At 44.9% G+C, this 16,856-nt stretch overlaps 1 protein-coding gene and 1 long non-coding RNA gene across 2 annotated transcripts; both read right to left on the bottom strand.

The window, feature by feature from the left end:
- Positions 1-4,035: 4,035 nt before the first annotated feature.
- Positions 4,036-6,791, bottom strand: LOC133269677 (cytochrome c oxidase copper chaperone). The gene is made up of 3 exons (XM_061454237.1): positions 6,549-6,791; positions 4,629-4,735; positions 4,036-4,240 (listed from the first exon to the last, which is right to left on the bottom strand). Exons 1-2 carry the CDS (start codon positions 6,665-6,667, stop codon positions 4,651-4,653), a joined length of 204 nt encoding a protein of 67 aa, XP_061310221.1. The 5' UTR covers positions 6,668-6,791; the 3' UTR covers positions 4,036-4,240; positions 4,629-4,650.
- Positions 6,792-8,373: 1,582 nt separating this feature from the next.
- On the bottom strand, positions 8,374-10,978 carry LOC133269676 (uncharacterized). The gene is made up of 3 exons (XR_009743518.1): positions 10,725-10,978; positions 10,102-10,224; positions 8,374-8,756 (listed from the first exon to the last, which is right to left on the bottom strand). It is a non-coding gene; the product is annotated as an uncharacterized LOC133269676 (long non-coding RNA).
- Between the last annotated feature and the right edge of the window lie 5,878 nt (positions 10,979-16,856).

The following is a 16,856-nucleotide window of genomic DNA, read 5'->3' as shown; positions in this document are numbered from 1 at the left end:
GCAGCCTGAAAAAATTCATCACAAGCTTGGGCAGTACAATCTCCCTCTACAATGATTAGGCCACATATAACACAGAGTGGTATCACTTCTAGGAACAGCAAAAGCTGTGTGTGCCATCTTGACAGGTTGTCATGTGTGAAGGAAGGAAGACAAATTAAGCTTTTAACAGGGAGGAGAGTACAATCCATTCAGAAAGATGCTTTCTGTTAAGAGTGAAGTGAATCAGGGAACCTTTTCTCCAGTGGTCCCTTATAAGAGATCAATCCTACAGACTGAAGCAGAACAAGACTCAGCTGCAAGAGGTATGGAGAAATGAAAAACCTGATTTCTCTTGACCTCTGCAAAAAGGGAAGGATGATCTTTTAGGTGAAGCACTACAATAAAAACCTTAGGAGCCAAGTTCTGTTTTTCATACCATTGTCATGTACTTGCTAGATGAGCTCAACAACTTGTCTACCTTTAAGCTTCTGAAAAAAGATCAGTATTATAAGGGGCCCCTCTTTCTGAGATAGGCAGACGGTTGATAAAATAGGGATATGGGATGTCAAGACTGGGAACACTCAGGAGAAAGATACTTCACGTAAGACCTGTGAGACAAAACTGAACTGCTGTGAACAGCAGTGTAGAACAATGTTAGAGGAAGCATTCTGAGAGGCAACATCGCAATTTCTCCCCCCTTTCCATACTACCAAGAAACTTTTGCAACAACATCAAAGAAAGAGACCAGAAAGAAAGTTACTAATTTCACTCCTCGGGTAAATTCCTGAGCTAGAAAATCCTTTGGAACACAACTTTAACGACTTGTTAGGACAAAGGTGTTACCTCAGGCATCCTTCAGAAGACAAAGAGTGGTGCTCCAGTAACCCCAGAGGCACGTGCTGGGGTCAGAGTGCTGCCAGGGATGAGGACAGCCTGCTGTGACCTCCTTACAGAAGGCAGATAGGAAGCTTTAAGCCCACAGCAATAACAGCACCAAGCTCCCACTGGAAACCATACAGCCTTTCTGCAGGGGCTGAAAGTGATGCTGTAGAGAGAATGCTATAGCCTTTCAAAAAGCAGATCTCTGAGCACAGGCTAGAGATTGATTTAGGTGTTCTCAGGCCCAGTTTTTCTCATAAAATAAGGAAGATTTGTAAAGTGGTTGAACCACCGAGGCTCAAATCTTCCTTTCTCCCTAGAGCGCACCGTGGCCATACAGTCTCCACAGCACTTTCAGTTTTCCACCCAGCACGAGTTCAAAAAGCTCTTTATTTTCCAAAGAGAAATTCTATTTTCATGCCTTGCCTTGAGTTAGAACATGTGCTTTCCCTCCAGGGAAGCTGGGGTTCATCCAAGATGAGCATTCAAAAGCCAATACCAGTTCACAGGGGAAAACCACACAAATATTAAAAGGGAGGTACCGAGGCCCAAAACAATTTGCCATCAAGAGAGCAAGTGCACAGAAAACACCTGAGCAGCATTAACGCTATTCCCTGGAAGAAGACACGTAGACATTACAGCAAAATGAGTCTGTGAAGAAATAAAATAGACATGTCAAGCTTTTCAGCAGTGAAACTAACAATCTGTAAACAGATACTCCACTGGTTTCCCCACTTACAATGAATTCAACCAGTAGCATATTATATTTAGGCCCGTGAGATGATGCAATCCAGGTACAGGCTGCACCATGTTTGTCAAACAAATCCTCTGTCCTGCAGCACTTCACTGAGAGTTTATCAGTCCCAAATCTCACAGCAGCTGGCTGTTTTGCCCATCTTCAGGAAGTCTACAGATTCACTACTGATCCCATAAGCTGAAGATGACTAGTACAATCACCTGTGTTGAGGACAGTAAGACCTTGACAACTTAAAGTCAGAGAGGGCATAATCAGACATTTTTGATTTCTGTAGTAATTAAAATCCTTTTTGATTTATTATGTAGTGCATCGCTAGCATTAGTCTGCAAAGCTGTTACTTACACACTAATAAACCCTGTAGCTTCAAAATAGTCACATATATAGTCACATTTGATTTACAGCTGTTGGGAAAGGTCTAAAGCCTACTCCAGACTACCTCATAGGGAATCACAAAGGGACATGTACTGTATGTAGCTGAACTGCTACACAGTTCAGTCCCATTTCGTGCTACTGCCACGTTACACACCCTCACAGGTACATCAAACACCCTGTGCAGGGTAGTGTCTCACCAGCTCTATTGGTAACTAGTAACACAGCGCCAGTAACTCCCACTCCCCCTCCCCAAATCAAGCTTTGAATCCACTCCCCAGGAAAACTGTAGCAACAAATTGAGCTACTCAGCAAGAAATGTGATTTGACTACAAGTTTTTGTTGCTTTAAGTATAGAGCTGTCCAGTACCCTTTCTGTCCATGTTGTATATGGGTATCACAGGATCACACTCATCATCTTCCTTCCAAAAGTTTTCCATAGTATCTTACCATGCTTTTACCTTCAGGCATGCCAAGATGTTGCATTTCTTGAGTTTACAGAATTTGTAAATTCTGTAAATGCATTTTTTCCTTTTCTTGACCCAATTTAATAGCACTGCATCTCATTTGATGACCTCTGACCCCTGCCCCACTCTTTACTCTGTAACACCATTTCTACGGTTTACCCAGACTGGACATGCTACCACAAAGCTGGCTCTCATCCACCTTTTAACATTCTCTTCAGTTCAAGCTCTGGCATGCATTGATTCAAAAATAAATAGCATTATTTAAGTTTCCACCTCAAGATAAGAATAAACATCATGAGGAATGCCAGGTCCTGCTCCCCAGACAGCTACAGGCCTTCACAGAATCCCAGACTGGTTTGTATTGGAAGGGACCTTAAAGCTCATCCAGTTCCAACCCCTGCCACAGGCAGGGACACCTTCCACTAGAGCAGATTGGCTTGTCCAGCCTGCTCCGCATGCATTCCTTCTCATAGGCTGGAAACCAACATGGGCACAACTCTTACCTCAAGACAGGAGAGTAGACAAGCAGCAGAAAACTAAGTCTTAAAAGCCCAGCTTGTCCTTGGCAGCCATTTTAAAGCGCAATTCCTCAGACTCCAGGACCTTCATGAAACATTTCCAGCAGCAGTCAAAACTCCTCACACAACCTGACAGTCTCAGCAGACACCACCAAGCGCTACACTCTAACCATTCACAGCCTATTCATTGCTACTCATTGCTACTCATTGCTCAAAACATGAAGAACCCAGCAGAGAAACGATGACTGCACCCATCCCTCCAACAGGATCAAAGCCAAGAAAAGGATCAAGACAAAGCACAGATTTTGTATCTTAAGTCTCTGAAAAGCAAACTCAGCAGGAGAAGGAAGCAATCAGTGATGCTGTCTTAAGCAAAGTCAACTCACCAAAGGAAGACCACCACCACTAGGGTTGCACAGCAACACAGTATGAAACCAAAGTCCCTGCACAAGTGTAACAAATTAACAACTGCACTTTCCGCTCCATTGCAAAAAAGGAATCAAAGGCCACAACCACCCTCCCACTGTCATCTCACACAGGTGAGGAAAAAACCATTTAGAAAATACAAGCCCATGCACACCTAGCACAAGACCTTGAACACAGCAAAAATTGGCATAAAAACGCTTGCTTTTCAGGCAAATTTACTGTACATACATCTGTAGTCCTCTGCTCCCTTTCCCTTTATGAACCACTGGCTCAAGAATTTGAGTTTGATAAAATTAGAAATAATGCAGCCTGAATCCTAGGGTAAAGCTATTCAAAAGAAGGTCATATTTTGGTACAAATATAGTTACATTCACCAACACAAACCGCACTACAAGCTCCAGCACGACTTTGCTGAAAGCAGTAACAGATCAGTGTTATTAGCATGATTTCTCAATTTGAATCAGTGAGAAAACCCACCAAAGGCGTATATGTTCAACCACAACACCAGAGGAACCTGTGTTCTCATGTCAATGAGCAAGCAGGCTTTTCTCACTCCCTCCACTCCTACAGTGCCCTGTTTGCCATGAGGGGAGCAGTGTCATTTCTCTACTTAAAAAGAAACAGAAGTCAGGAACACTGGTCATTTTCAGACTTTTATTAAGAGGAAAAAATATATTTTCTATAGCAGTGATCAAGAGCTAACAGTGGAAAAGCCACGGATGTGATGCACAGTCTATCATTAACAACTCTTTATAAATAGATTCTTTATATTTGCTCTTTGAAGTAACTTGCAGAAATAATTTATTTTGCAGCTCTCCAGAACACAGTCACACCACAGACATCACCTAGAAGAGAGAGGAAAGACAGCTTCACAAAACATGGATTTCCACTGGATATTGAGGGGCTGTTCAAAGATAAAAAAAACCCAAGCAAACTAACCACCAACAAACCCACAAAACCTTGGCATTAGATATCCACAGTGAAGTTTGGATCTACTGGAAGACAACAGAGGCAGAACCATACTCTGCTGCTGAAGAGCTACTCACAAAGGCTGTATGCTGCCAGGCAGCTTCACCACCCTCATGAGCACTCCAGGGTCAGTAAGGAGTACTTTGCCTTCCCTCTCACAAGGAAGACACTTTTGCCATCATGAACAGTACTCTGGGCCTTCCAGCGGCAATAACTGAGACACCAGGGCACTTCAGAGGCAGAGGTCCTGAAGGCTGTACTCACCACATTCAGAGTCCTGCTCATCTCATATCTTGAAGCCCAGGGCTCTCAAACACTCTTTGTGAGCTTCAATTAGGTGCCCACAATTTTCTTCGCCCTTCTCAATGATGCTGCAAAACAAAGTGATTTCCAAGGTTCAACAACAAATTTTTGTTTGCTTACTATTAGTCAAAGCCGCAGAACTGACAAGCTGCTGGAGACAATTAGAAATCCCTATTCAGCTTCAGAGATCTTTTTGCCTATCCTGTTCAGGGCAGTACTATACTTGCCAAAAACTTTATACCTCTCAGAAAGCTGCCACAGTCTGGAGCTACATACCTAAATATCTGATGAAATATGTAATAGACTTTCCTATTAACAGGCCTGTGACTATTCTGGGCAAGTCTAGACAGGGATTTGTTATACAACACGAAGCTGTCACATCACTTCAAGTATGCCGATCTGATCTTGCCTGCAACCAGGTTCAAATCATTTGGTACAGAAGCCACAAAATTTCTTCAGTAAGAGACCAGTACAGAACAGAGTGACCAGTAAATGATGTTTCAGTCCAGCTTCAGCTGGTATTCAGGGAACCTGAAGGAAAAAAAACCCTGCCCAGCAACTGCTAAAAAAAATATTCACCACATAGGTAACTTTTGATGTTACTCATCCATCCAAGTGTCTAACACGTATCCAAATAATGGTAAGAACCTAGCACCACTTATGTATCATGTATACCACAAAAGCGGTTCAGACTCATTCTTTGATGGACCGAAGTGCTTCCTGTCCCCAGAGGCGGGGATTCCAATACTCTGCAAAGCACAGTTCATGGGCCTGATCAACTCTCAGATGTCATGTTATGTCATTCTTGCCATACCAAATTGTGAATAATTAAAATATCCTATTTTCTAAATCATTTGATCATAGAATGGTTTGTGTTGGAAGAGACCTTAAAGCTCATCCAGCTCCAACCCCCTGCCATGGGCAGGGACACCTTCCACTAGAGCAGCTTGCTCCAAGCCCCTGTGTCCAACCTGGCCTTGAACACTGCCAGGGATGGGGCAGCCACAGCTTCTCTGGGCAACCTGCGCCAGCACCTCAGCACCCTCACAGGGAAGAGGCTTTAAGCTTAATTACACTAAGTAGGGCCAGGTCTGCTGGCTGCCCTGGACAGCACCATATGACCCAGTACTTGCATCCTACCACTCTTTTCACATGGAGCCCTGGACTCACCTTCACTCTACCACATAACTAGACACACAGCCCTAACTTCAGCAAAATACAGTGTCCGGCATCATGTCACCTACCGAACAACCAATGTACCGCCTATCAGGTTAAAAACAAAGAAATTATAAATGCAGCTATATATCTAATTGTCAAGTTTTCACCTCTATGAAAAATGTCATCCTGAGACCTAAACCCCAAAATATTTTATTTAAGAAAACGGCACTTGTAATTAATTAAACAATAAAAATGCTACTACCTGCTGGTACTCGTTGCTTTAGTCAGTTAACAGCAGGGAAGATTTGTAAGCAGCATTAAAAGCTAATCTCTGAAACCTGTTTTAAACCAGGGCTATGAAACATTAATCTCTTAATTTCGAATTTATCCCTTTAAAGCACGTTCTCCTCCTCCCTCTCCCATCACTCTTGGCTGCTCCAGCACCCTCCGTCCGTGTTGGGGAGAGCTCCCAGCATCACCCCGGCAACGTTGTCAAGGGCAGGAACTCCTGGAAGGCAGCAGGGAGGGGAACGCACCGGCCCAAACCGCGCACATAGGGCGGAAGCGGGCTGAGGACGGGTTAAAGCTAAACCGCCCGTTCCAAGCAGCTCGGCTGTAGGCCGCTCCCCCGGAGGGCAGTAACCGCACAGGAGCTGCCGCCCGCCCCGGCGGTCGGGGCCACCACAGCCCACAGCAAGACCCCGGCGGCGGCTGAGGCCTCACCAGGCGTCCCGCGCTTTCTTGGTCTCGGGGCAGGCGCAGCACGGCTTCAGCGGCTTCTTCTCCGCCCGCGGCTCCCCCGCGCCCTTGGCGTCGCAGCTGGCGGCGGCCACCGTTGACATGGCGGGCGGCTCCCGGCGAGCACAGCCTGTGGGGCAAGAACGTGGAGAGAGAGGCCTGCGGCGCTCAGCTGGTTCCGGGTGCCCGGCCGCGCCAGCCGCCCCTTCCCGGCCCGCCTGCTCCCCGCGGCACGCCGGGAGATGTAGTCCGGCGGGCTCCTGCCGCCTCTCCCTGTGCCTGCCGGCCCTTCCGGCAGCGGTGTTGTCCGTTATCCCGGCGAGGGCAGACCAAACGTGTCACCCAAACGGATCCCCACTTCTGTAACGATAAAGGAGGTGTCCAAAGAGGCGCTTCCCCAGGAACACTTAACGGCCAGAAAGAAAAGGGAAGGGGAGAGCGAGCAGCAGGATAGAAAATGGCGTCGGCAGCGGAGAGGAGCTGTCACCAGCGGCACTGTTAGCTGGAGCATCAACAGAGAGGATTTTAGCTCTGCCAGAGCCAAGCGTCATGATCAGAACGTCGTGGCCAGCTTCCTAAAGCTCTTTTTTGCCCTATTCATGCAGTGGGGAAAATGGGCTTAGTTCTTCATTGCAGTTGTGCACTGGAGACCTGTGGCAGTGAAGGACATGTGGCTAGGCAGGTATCGCATGTATCACACAATCACAGAACAGTCTGGGTTGGAAGAGACCTTCAAAGATCACCTAGTCCGAGCTGCCTGCGAGGAGCAGGGACATCTTCAAGTAGATCAGGTTGACCAAGAACCACATCCAGTCCTCTGGGCAACCTGGGCTAGTGTTTCACCACCCTCATTGTAAAGAACTTCTTCCTCACATGATGAAGAAATAATGCTCAATAGCCATCATCATTAGCAACATGAAATATTGCTGTCTCATGGCTGGCGGCTGGCTGGTCCCTGCCATGGGCAATAGGGGAAATGATACAGAGCTGCTTTCCCTTTGCAATCTGCCCCAAACCAGGCATCAGCAGCCAAGTCTTGCCTTCCAGGTCTCTGCCATATAGAATCCCAGACTGGTTTGTGTTGGAAGGGACCTTAAAGTTCATCCAGTTCCAAACCCCCACCATGGGCAGGGACACCTTCCACCAGAGCAGGTTGCTCCAAGCCCTGTCAAACCTGGCCTTGAACACTGCCAGGGATGGGGCAGCTACAGCTTCTCTGGGCACCCTGTGCCAGCACCTCAGCACCCTCACAGGGAAGATATTTTTCCTCATATCCAACACTAAATTTACCCTTTGTCATCTTAAAGCCATTCCCCTTGTCCTGTCACTACAGGCCTTGTCCAGATTTCCTGTCGGCCCCTTTAGGCACGGGAAGCTGCTCTAAGGTCTCCCCGGAGCCTTCTCCAGGCTGCACAAGCCCAGCTCTCTCAATCTGCTTCCATAGGAGAAGCTTGGCTATTCTGCCACAGTCTGTCAGCTCCCTATGGCAGCCACGTGCTTTACTTGTGTTGCAGCCAGCCCTGATGGTGACAGGGTTACACACACAGGTATAGACTGGCAAGCACGTTGCGGAGCAAAAGGACATGCCACACAGGTAACATGAGAAGGGCTGCACAGCAATGGATGTGACACTGCTGAGAGCTGGGAAGAGAAAAGGACTATGCCTACTGGAATACAGCTGCTGTGCCTTTTAATGGGGTGTACCAAGAGTCAAAGACTAATTGGCAGCTTGTATCATAAACTAAGGGGATCCAAAATTGCAGGAACACTGACAAGAACATTTGGAGGGACAGAAAATACTAAATGACTTTTAGGATGAGGTTTTTACATCTCATGGGCAGGTGATTCCATACTTGTCAGTCACAGAAGTGATGAAGAGTAAATAGCAATAGCTCCTATAAAACAGGTTACATGCTCTCAGTCTCTGCAAAACTTAGGAACTCAAAATATCTCCTAGGGATCAGAACACTCCAGTCAAGTAAAAGATTGAAAGGTGCCCTGCAAAGCAGGAAATCTCAAGCAGCTCCACTGTTTTCAGGAGTCCTAGGCAAGACAGAGAGAATGATTTCTATTTTTTTTTTTTCAGTACTTACCCTTCCAATAAACCAGGCCAGAAGCAAGAGCATTCTGTTGAGATTTTGGTTTTCTATTTCTCTGGGTCACCAAGGTGAATGCCAACATCACTCACTTGGGCTACCTGAATGAGTAAATGATAGGAAAGGATTCTTTTTCGATCCCCTCATTCTCACATAGAATTCCAGAGACAAGAGGCAAAACCCAGCGCTTTTGCCAGAAATCCAAAGCTCCGCATTTTTCTTGCACAGGTAAAAGAGTCTCTCCTGTTTCCACCATCAAGGCACCTGACAATGGCAGCCTGACAATGAAACACATGCTTCTGAGGAGATCGCCATCCTACTTCTGAAATGGTGCCATGTAACACTCACCTAATTAGCCACCCACATAATTACCCACAAAGCTCAGCTCAGTAGCCTGTCCCCAGCCATCCCCTTTGGCTGAGAGGGTTGTTCAGACACACAGCCTCCTGGTTCAGCATGTGAGGCCATGAACTGGAAGATGTACAGGTTGCATATGGTGACCAGAATATGCTTTTCCCACATCCACGCAAATATGCCTCAAGATGGAGCTTATGAAAAGCACACATCAGCTCTCCAAAACGGTGCCTTGGTACAAGGGGTTTTTTAACATATTAATCATGTTTTTCTTTCAAATTAACTAGCTTTGTCTTTTCTTCCTAAAGCTTTATTTGCTGGCCACTATCCAACAGCTGAGGGCTAGTGACAGCAACACAAACTCTGAGGGGAAGTCTGTAGTGAAAAAAAATCCTCAAAGGGAGCTTCCCAAGTCTGCAACTGAACTGTATCTTTTATTTAACATCTTTTATTTAAAGAGAGAGTTTGAATGACATCTATTTGGCCTGTAGAAACCAGGAAAAGACCAAACAAAACACATTTTATTCTTGTGCCTAAGGACTGATTGTTAACTTGGTGCTTCTTGTTTTCCTTTTGTACTCTGCCTGCTGACAGTGGCAGAAGAACTATATTAAAGAGCATGTGTCAGGATGAACAGATTTATCTACCAATCAAAGTGGAATAGCTAAGGGCAGGCTACTGTGCTGGAAAAATTGTCAGGTCTAGTACCTAGGAAAGGAGATTCAGTGAAAATCTTGGTCTGTGAAAGAGATAATGAAAAACAGACCCTCAATCTACCGTGGCACTTGGCAGCTTGGTGCCACGTGTGAAATTACGAGACTACAGATAGTACTGGCCATTTACAGCTCTGGGGTTCAAGGAGTCCCACTTACACTGCCCAGTGGCATGGGTTTCATGGGGTTCCATGCAGGCCTTTATCAGAATTCAAGAACATCCAACAGTGACTCATGATGTATAAACATCACAGTAGCATGGCAGTCATTGCGTTGCCTTCAGTTACACCGCTAAAAGAATGGGTGTCCAAAAAAAGAAGTACTTGTCTGTTAGACTCAAATGGACATGCTTTTCAAGAAACCTCAAAGCTATACTTGCATTCAGTGTTAGGCAGGGTAAACCCCAATCACTAACAGTTAACGGTAGCAGTCTGGGGTTTTCCAGATTTCTTACACTTCTGATACCCATGACAGAAGGTAACTGAAGCTGTGGAAAATCTGTGTGGTGAAACAGAACTATTTTGATATCTTTTTCATGCACTGCCTATTCTGGGAACCACTAACCCGTTATCAACTTGCAAAAAAGAAACTGTTTAATATTGGTCTAGAGAGATAGTTTTGTCTTTGTCTTAGTATAAACAGGAGACAGCCACCGCCCCAGCAGCCCAGACAACCATATGTTGTGTTTAATTGTCAAAGAAGTTGCCTGTGTTACAGGACTTCAAACCTCTGAACAAGATGACCTGAAAGGGCCCTGTTGCCTATTATATTAACTGCCCAAGTACAGCGTAGAGTTTTTGGTTTTGAACAGCTGCAAAGTATACCAAATACTGTCAGCTCAGCAGTATGGCCTGAGAGAGAATCAGTGCTGGGATAGAAGGGCCTTTGCTCTGGTCTAGTACACAATAGAAGAGACTCTAAAGTGATTAATTACATCCCCTCTAAGCTTCAAACTCCATCTTTAGGTGAAGGCAAGTGGCTCACTGGGGTAAAATCACCTCAAGAAGTGATGTGGCAGTCCCTTCCCAGGCTGAGAAGCAAATTTCCATATTTCAGGACTACTGCATGCAGAGATGCTGTACCACAGGACTGAACCATCCCCTCCTGATAGACAGCCCACAAAAGGCTGTATGGAAAGAGTCTGCTTTCATACTGGCAAGCAAGCCCTTAAAGAAACAAGTGTAGAATGAAGATTACTATTAAGGCATTTCTGTCTCTTTGAATGCCCTACAAACTAGTATTGCAAACAGACCATCTCTTGCCAGAAATTTGGTCACATCTTCACAGCATCAGAGGCTGGAGGTGGAAGGTAGTTTGCAAGATTGCAGTCATTTTCCACTTTAGAACCCGAACTTAATCTGACATTGCAGGACTCGGCACACAGCATCTCAAAAATTCTGGGATCTCATGCTGGGATCAGGACTCTGTGGCCTAGGGTTAGGGTTAGGGTGTAAAGACTCTCTTACAACAACAAGCAGAGCAGAAACTCTTGGCCTAGTCAAAATTTGCAGCAAAACTAATTTAAAGAATTGCACTGCTTGCTTTTGCTCAGAAACCATGGTTTTTACAGTAGAGTCAAGACACTGTTTTCTGCACATCAACAGTTTATGCTAAGACTATGACCACTATCACTTTCGTTACGCCTTTTCCTTTCACTGCCTGCTGAAAGCATATCCAAACACACTAGTAAAGATAATGGATTTGCCATGCATGCAACACTGCAAATTCAGCATGCAAGCTCCCCGGGAACATGACAAAAGAAGGAATTTTGAACTCTGCCACAAAGTAACCTGCCTGTTCCACATGCATTGGAGGCAAAACCAGCCAAGCCTTTGGATATGTGTCAGCTTTCCCACAATGCAGATAGGGAGCAGCTGATGTTGGATGAACGTTTTAAGCCTGGCTGGGCTTAGTTTAGTGCTTCCTCAGCTGCTCCCTTCTATGGGGGAAACACCCTTGAAAATCCAAGCATTCTGGAGTAGATCCCATTGCGCAGACTGGTGGGAAGGAAGGACCAGGTGTTTGTACTCAAATGGCTGCGTGTGCTACCAACACAACAAAAGAGCATGGCTGAAGAAGACAAGTGTGTATTGTCTGACAGTCTCTATGCTTAGTAACTCAGGAATCAGAAAATCCTAACTTGCATTTGAAAAATAACATCACAAATTCTCCAGAAGACATGAATCTGTAACACTGTGCCTCCGCTGCACTCAGACTCTGTTTTCAGTTAAAAATCAGAAAAAAATTAGCCCCAGGTTTAGAAGTGTTCAGGCATGAACAAGATACACACTAGTCACACAGGGGGAAGTTTTGCTATCCTCAGTTATCTTTTTTTAACTGCAGAGTTAACCAAGACAGCTGCCTGTATAATTCTTTCCAAACAGGAACCCTCTTTCATTCTCACTTCTCATGACTTGAAGGAGTAAGACTTCCAAACTTTTGCACAACCCTCTATGAATTGTCAGAACTGATCAGAATGTGACCCCAAGCAACCAGACAGCTGTGCCACTGTTAATATGCAGCACCACATGCATGCATGGATGATCTCCAATTAGTCACCACGCAAAATCAAATGCCACCTAAAGTCTGTGTGTATGCATTAGAGGAAATGTCATTCAGAACCCAAGTCTACTTGTCTGTGTATGGAAGAAAAATGCCTCACTGTAGTTCCATAAAATGCTCCATAATACAATCTTCTAACCTTGATCAGTTCTGCTGCAAACCAGGCAGTGTTTGTGCGGCTCCAGCAAATGGTGTTAAGCTGTCAATCAACTGAGAAGCAGCAATTTCACTTCTTTTCCACTCCACACATTCCAGTTGTCCTTTTTTCCCCCTAAGTGTTGCTGCTGTTAACCATTTTATTCTGCTTGGTGGCATGCCATTTTGATGTTTGTGTCTGTAGCAAATCTGGCTTGTTTGAATCTCTTCAAGTCTCTCTTGACTGTGTTTTATGAAATGTGAAGCTCCACTGCATAAAATAGTTTAACGTTCACAACAAACTGGGGGAGCTAACTGGCAGCCTGGAAGGAATCATTAGTATTTACAAATGCATGAGTCATTCCATTTTTGAGATGCTGCTGATTGCAGCTGCATAATTCTACGTGCTCACATCCCAGCATCTCGCTCCTTTTAAATACTGCATCAAGACATATGCTGTACAGTGCTGCAAGCTGCTTGTAACCAGGCTGCAACATCACATATCTCCATTTAGACATCCGTTCAGACTCCCTGCAGCTGTCACTCACAAAGTTACAAAATAATGTAGAAAATTCACTCTTAAGCTGTTTGTTTTACATCAGTGGTCAAGCCAGGTCTCAACTTTGAACACCAAGTTCATTTACACTAGATTTCTTCTGCTTTTCTTCTCATTGATCTAGGAGAAGGATTTCTAAGTAAATCTAATAATCATTATTGTCACTTTATCAAGGACATATTTAGAATCCTTATTCCCACCTAAAATAAACCAAATGCTTAAGAGTCAGATATCAAACATCAGAGCATCTTCATATGCAGGTGGAGGAATTCCGAAGACAGCCTATTTACAATGACATCTTCCTAAATACATTACATAGCTGGAGTACAATTCTTTTTCAAGACATGACATAGGAATACAAGTCACCTACATAGCAGAAGAGTTCAACTAAGCCTTCACCTCAAGCCCATATCCTGACTGTTTTGCCCTAGTTTTCAATATGCTCTACAGTATGCTGTGCAGTGTCTTGGGTTAGTTCTCACTCGGTGTAACAAACACTAAATTTTACTCAACACATCCTGTCTGGACAGGCTCATCACTAACTTCAACTACTCTAGTCCCTTATTTAAAACCCAGAATGGATTCTTTCAGGTCTGATTCCCCTAGGTGTCCTTCCAAAGACTTACTTACGATCAAAGAGGGGGTGTTTCCTGACCAACATGCTAGATGCCAAATTCCTATCGTGCTCTCACAGTTGATATGTCAAGACATCAGTGATGTGCTCTAGATCCTGTACTGTGTTCTGTTCACTCTCCACCATCTGAGACTGGGAAGTGGTATAGAAGGGCAATGTGGGTGGGGGCAACGACAGGGGAAAGCCAGGGGAACTCTCAAGACTGAAGACAGCACTGGCTGTTTCTTACACAAGGGAAGTGATAGTGATGCATCCCTGCCAATCCCTGAAATGGTTTTGTTCAGCCTCCATCTTCCCATGGCCTGAATGCCCTGTCACGGCTGTTTCACCCTTTTATTTCTGGTAGGTCTCCCCCAAGTCCCTGGATCTGTGCTGGCCCTCAGCAGACCTCTGTCTAGTGGGCTGCATTTAAGGATAAGCAAATACAATGGTTTTGAAAGGTTTAATAGGCAGGATTCAGATCATATTGCACTAATTGTTTAAGATGAATTAAGAATGTAGTGTAATATAAAATGAGTCTCTATAACTTCTGTCCAGCTCTTTAATTTCCAGGAAGAGAGTGGCTAAAATGGTCACAGAAGATCCAAGATCCCTGGTGCTCCCTTTAGTTGAGGCAAATATAAGCATTCACTCCCTGGAAAAGTTTTCCAAATAGCTGGAAGCCAGACTTGACAAACGATAGGAGAAAGAGGAAGGAGAAGAGAAATGCTGCAAAGGTCAGCAGCAAGGTACTCCATTTCATAGTTTTTGACAGACCAGATAAATACACACTACATGTCTCCCTGTCTGCTGAACTGCTGAGCCTTCACTACTGCAGGCTTTAGTAGAAACCATTCCATCAAGCAGCCAGTAAAAACCTAGCTACTGAACTCCTGAGCTTCTGAGTAGAGAGATCTCCTTGGCTCAATGAGACAAACTTCTCTCTACAGTCCTTGACACTCTTAATCATGCTGGCCCCCTGCCTAGTCTGGGGGAAGCAGGATGGATTGGTGAGGCTATGATGGCCATCGCTGGTGAGAAAACCTTCCCTGCACCCCTGCAGGCTGAGCATTCCCCACCAGTCCAGCGTTAGGGAGATCAGTGCTTCAGTAGGGCCTCTCCTCAGGCTAGGCTGAGAAACACAGAGCAATTCACATCTTCCCATCCAGACTATTAACAAGCCTCAAATGGTTTTTAGGATTGCCCTTTCTTTAAAGAAAGAACTGTCCTCTCACAGCTTAGTCGTTTCTATAACCTCCATGCTGTCACCAGAGCTGGAAGTCAGTGGTTGCTGGAAGCCCCTCCACTCACTGAAACATCTACCCATCCCTCCTCAAGCTCCTTCAGTTACAGCTGCCTCTTGCCTTCCTTCCTTCCCTCCCTGCTCGTGGACTCCCTTTTCCCAGTCACTAGGCTTTCCTCCTTCTCCCCATTGAACAGGCAGCTACCAGCAAATACAGTTGTTAATTTATTTACTTTTAAATTTGACAGATAAGGCTGGACCCAAACTCAGGAAAAGCAGACATGGAATCCAATCACGACACAGGTATAAACACATTCCTCATCCAGATCTCAGGAGCAAGTAGTTGGACTGCTTTGAAGATACAAGTTTATCTTAAGTTCAACACCAGAAATATGGGTAAAATCTTATCTGCTAAGCCAATGTAATATTCCCCTTCCATCAGTTGTTCCTCATGTTGTTCTCTTACCTCTTATGCTCTGACTACGATGTAGCATCTCCTCTGCTGATTCAGCCACTGACTGATCAGCAAGGAACAGAGGAAATGTAAAGTTAATTTTGAATAGAAATGTCTTAACACACTGAAACTTGAAAGCTGCAAGCTAACGTGTTGGCATTGCCATTTATTCCTCTGAGTATTGCGCGGGAGGAATGCGAACACTAGGAATTCACTAGTTCCCTAAGGAATTCAATCCAAGATACTTTTCCTACCAAGGCAAGTAGGAAACAATATTCCTGACTGCAGCCCAGCAAATCATCCAAATGTCATCCCTGTTCATTAAGAAACTTATCCAAAGCTCATCGAATCCAAGTGAAATTAAGTATATGAATAGCCTTCACAGGATGCCTGAAATATTAGTAAACTTGGGGTTTTGTCACAAACTGGACTTCTCTGAACCGTGGGCTGAAAATGTCCTTAATTCTGCCTTTTTTTACAAAAGTGCAGCTCAAAGCCATTACTGAAACCTTTCAGCAGGCTTTGAAGCAAATCCTTTTAACTGTGATCACTGAGTATTTTCTCTGAACTTTGACTTTTTAGGCTATTCTCATCTGTAGATTGCTTTTAGTACTCAAAATGGGCCAGCAGTCATACTAAGAAATGCAAAGTAAGAGAGAACAGGTCTCCCCTTAAAGACTTTAATCTGTTTTCAGCTGTTGTCTCCCAAAATGCTTCTCTTAGCAGAGCTAACAGCACAAAGAAACCAAAGACCTTGGCAAAGCTCTATTCACCACATCAGTACTCCAAGGTCATTTTTACAAAAGATGTTGCAGGTTACAAGTGAGGTATTCTACAACAGATAAGATGCCTTACTATAGCCAAAACCCAGCAGACAGATAAGGCCTCACTCCACAAAATATTAGATTTCACAGCATCTGTCTTCTCACCCCTTCTGGAGGCTTATCTCAGCTTCCTGCCACAAGAACAACCACGTCTTCATCCTCCTCTTTTCCCCACTCTCCTTCACCACCTCTTCTCGTGGGCTGGGAGGAACGCCCCCTTCTTCTGGATTAAAAACCCAGCAATCACACTGACTGCAGCCTTGTGCTGCTGCTTTCCCATTCTTTCTGAATCACACCTTTGGAAGGAGCTGTTTAGTTAGTAAACCGTGTGGGCTTACCTTGGGTGAGTCCAAAGGCCAAATTAATTTGATCTCATTTCACATTTAGTAGAAGCGCTGAACTGGTGCCACCCAGGTTAGACGGCGATGGACCACACATGGAGAAATGGTGACATCCTGTGGCAAAAATGGGAAATGGCTGTCATTTGACACAGAGCAGAAGAGGACCATCTGCATAACTCAGTCTAAAGCCAGATGGATTACGTCTTGCCAAGGGTTTCACAGGTCCTCGTGGATTGCAGGGGGGAAATCACATTCAAGAAACCCAGTTCCCTCCCAGGCTTTGGAGGACAGAAGGAACACACAAGTAGACTCATCATCTGTTTAGCTCAACTTCTTTGCCTTCTCCCCTCCTATCCTGCCTTTCCACACCCCTCCCTACTTTTTCAGCTCCACATCTAGGCC

This window comes from Pezoporus flaviventris, unplaced genomic scaffold (assembly GCF_033815535.1).
Source record: "Pezoporus flaviventris isolate CSIRO_AGI_PZ_B2104156 unplaced genomic scaffold, CSIRO_AGI_Pfla_v1 ptg000015l, whole genome shotgun sequence".
In the NCBI taxonomy this organism is placed as follows: Eukaryota; Metazoa; Chordata; class Aves; order Psittaciformes; family Psittacidae; genus Pezoporus; species Pezoporus flaviventris.
The sequence above is the reverse complement of the archived record's forward strand: the minus strand, read 5'-3'. Positions and strand labels throughout refer to the sequence as shown.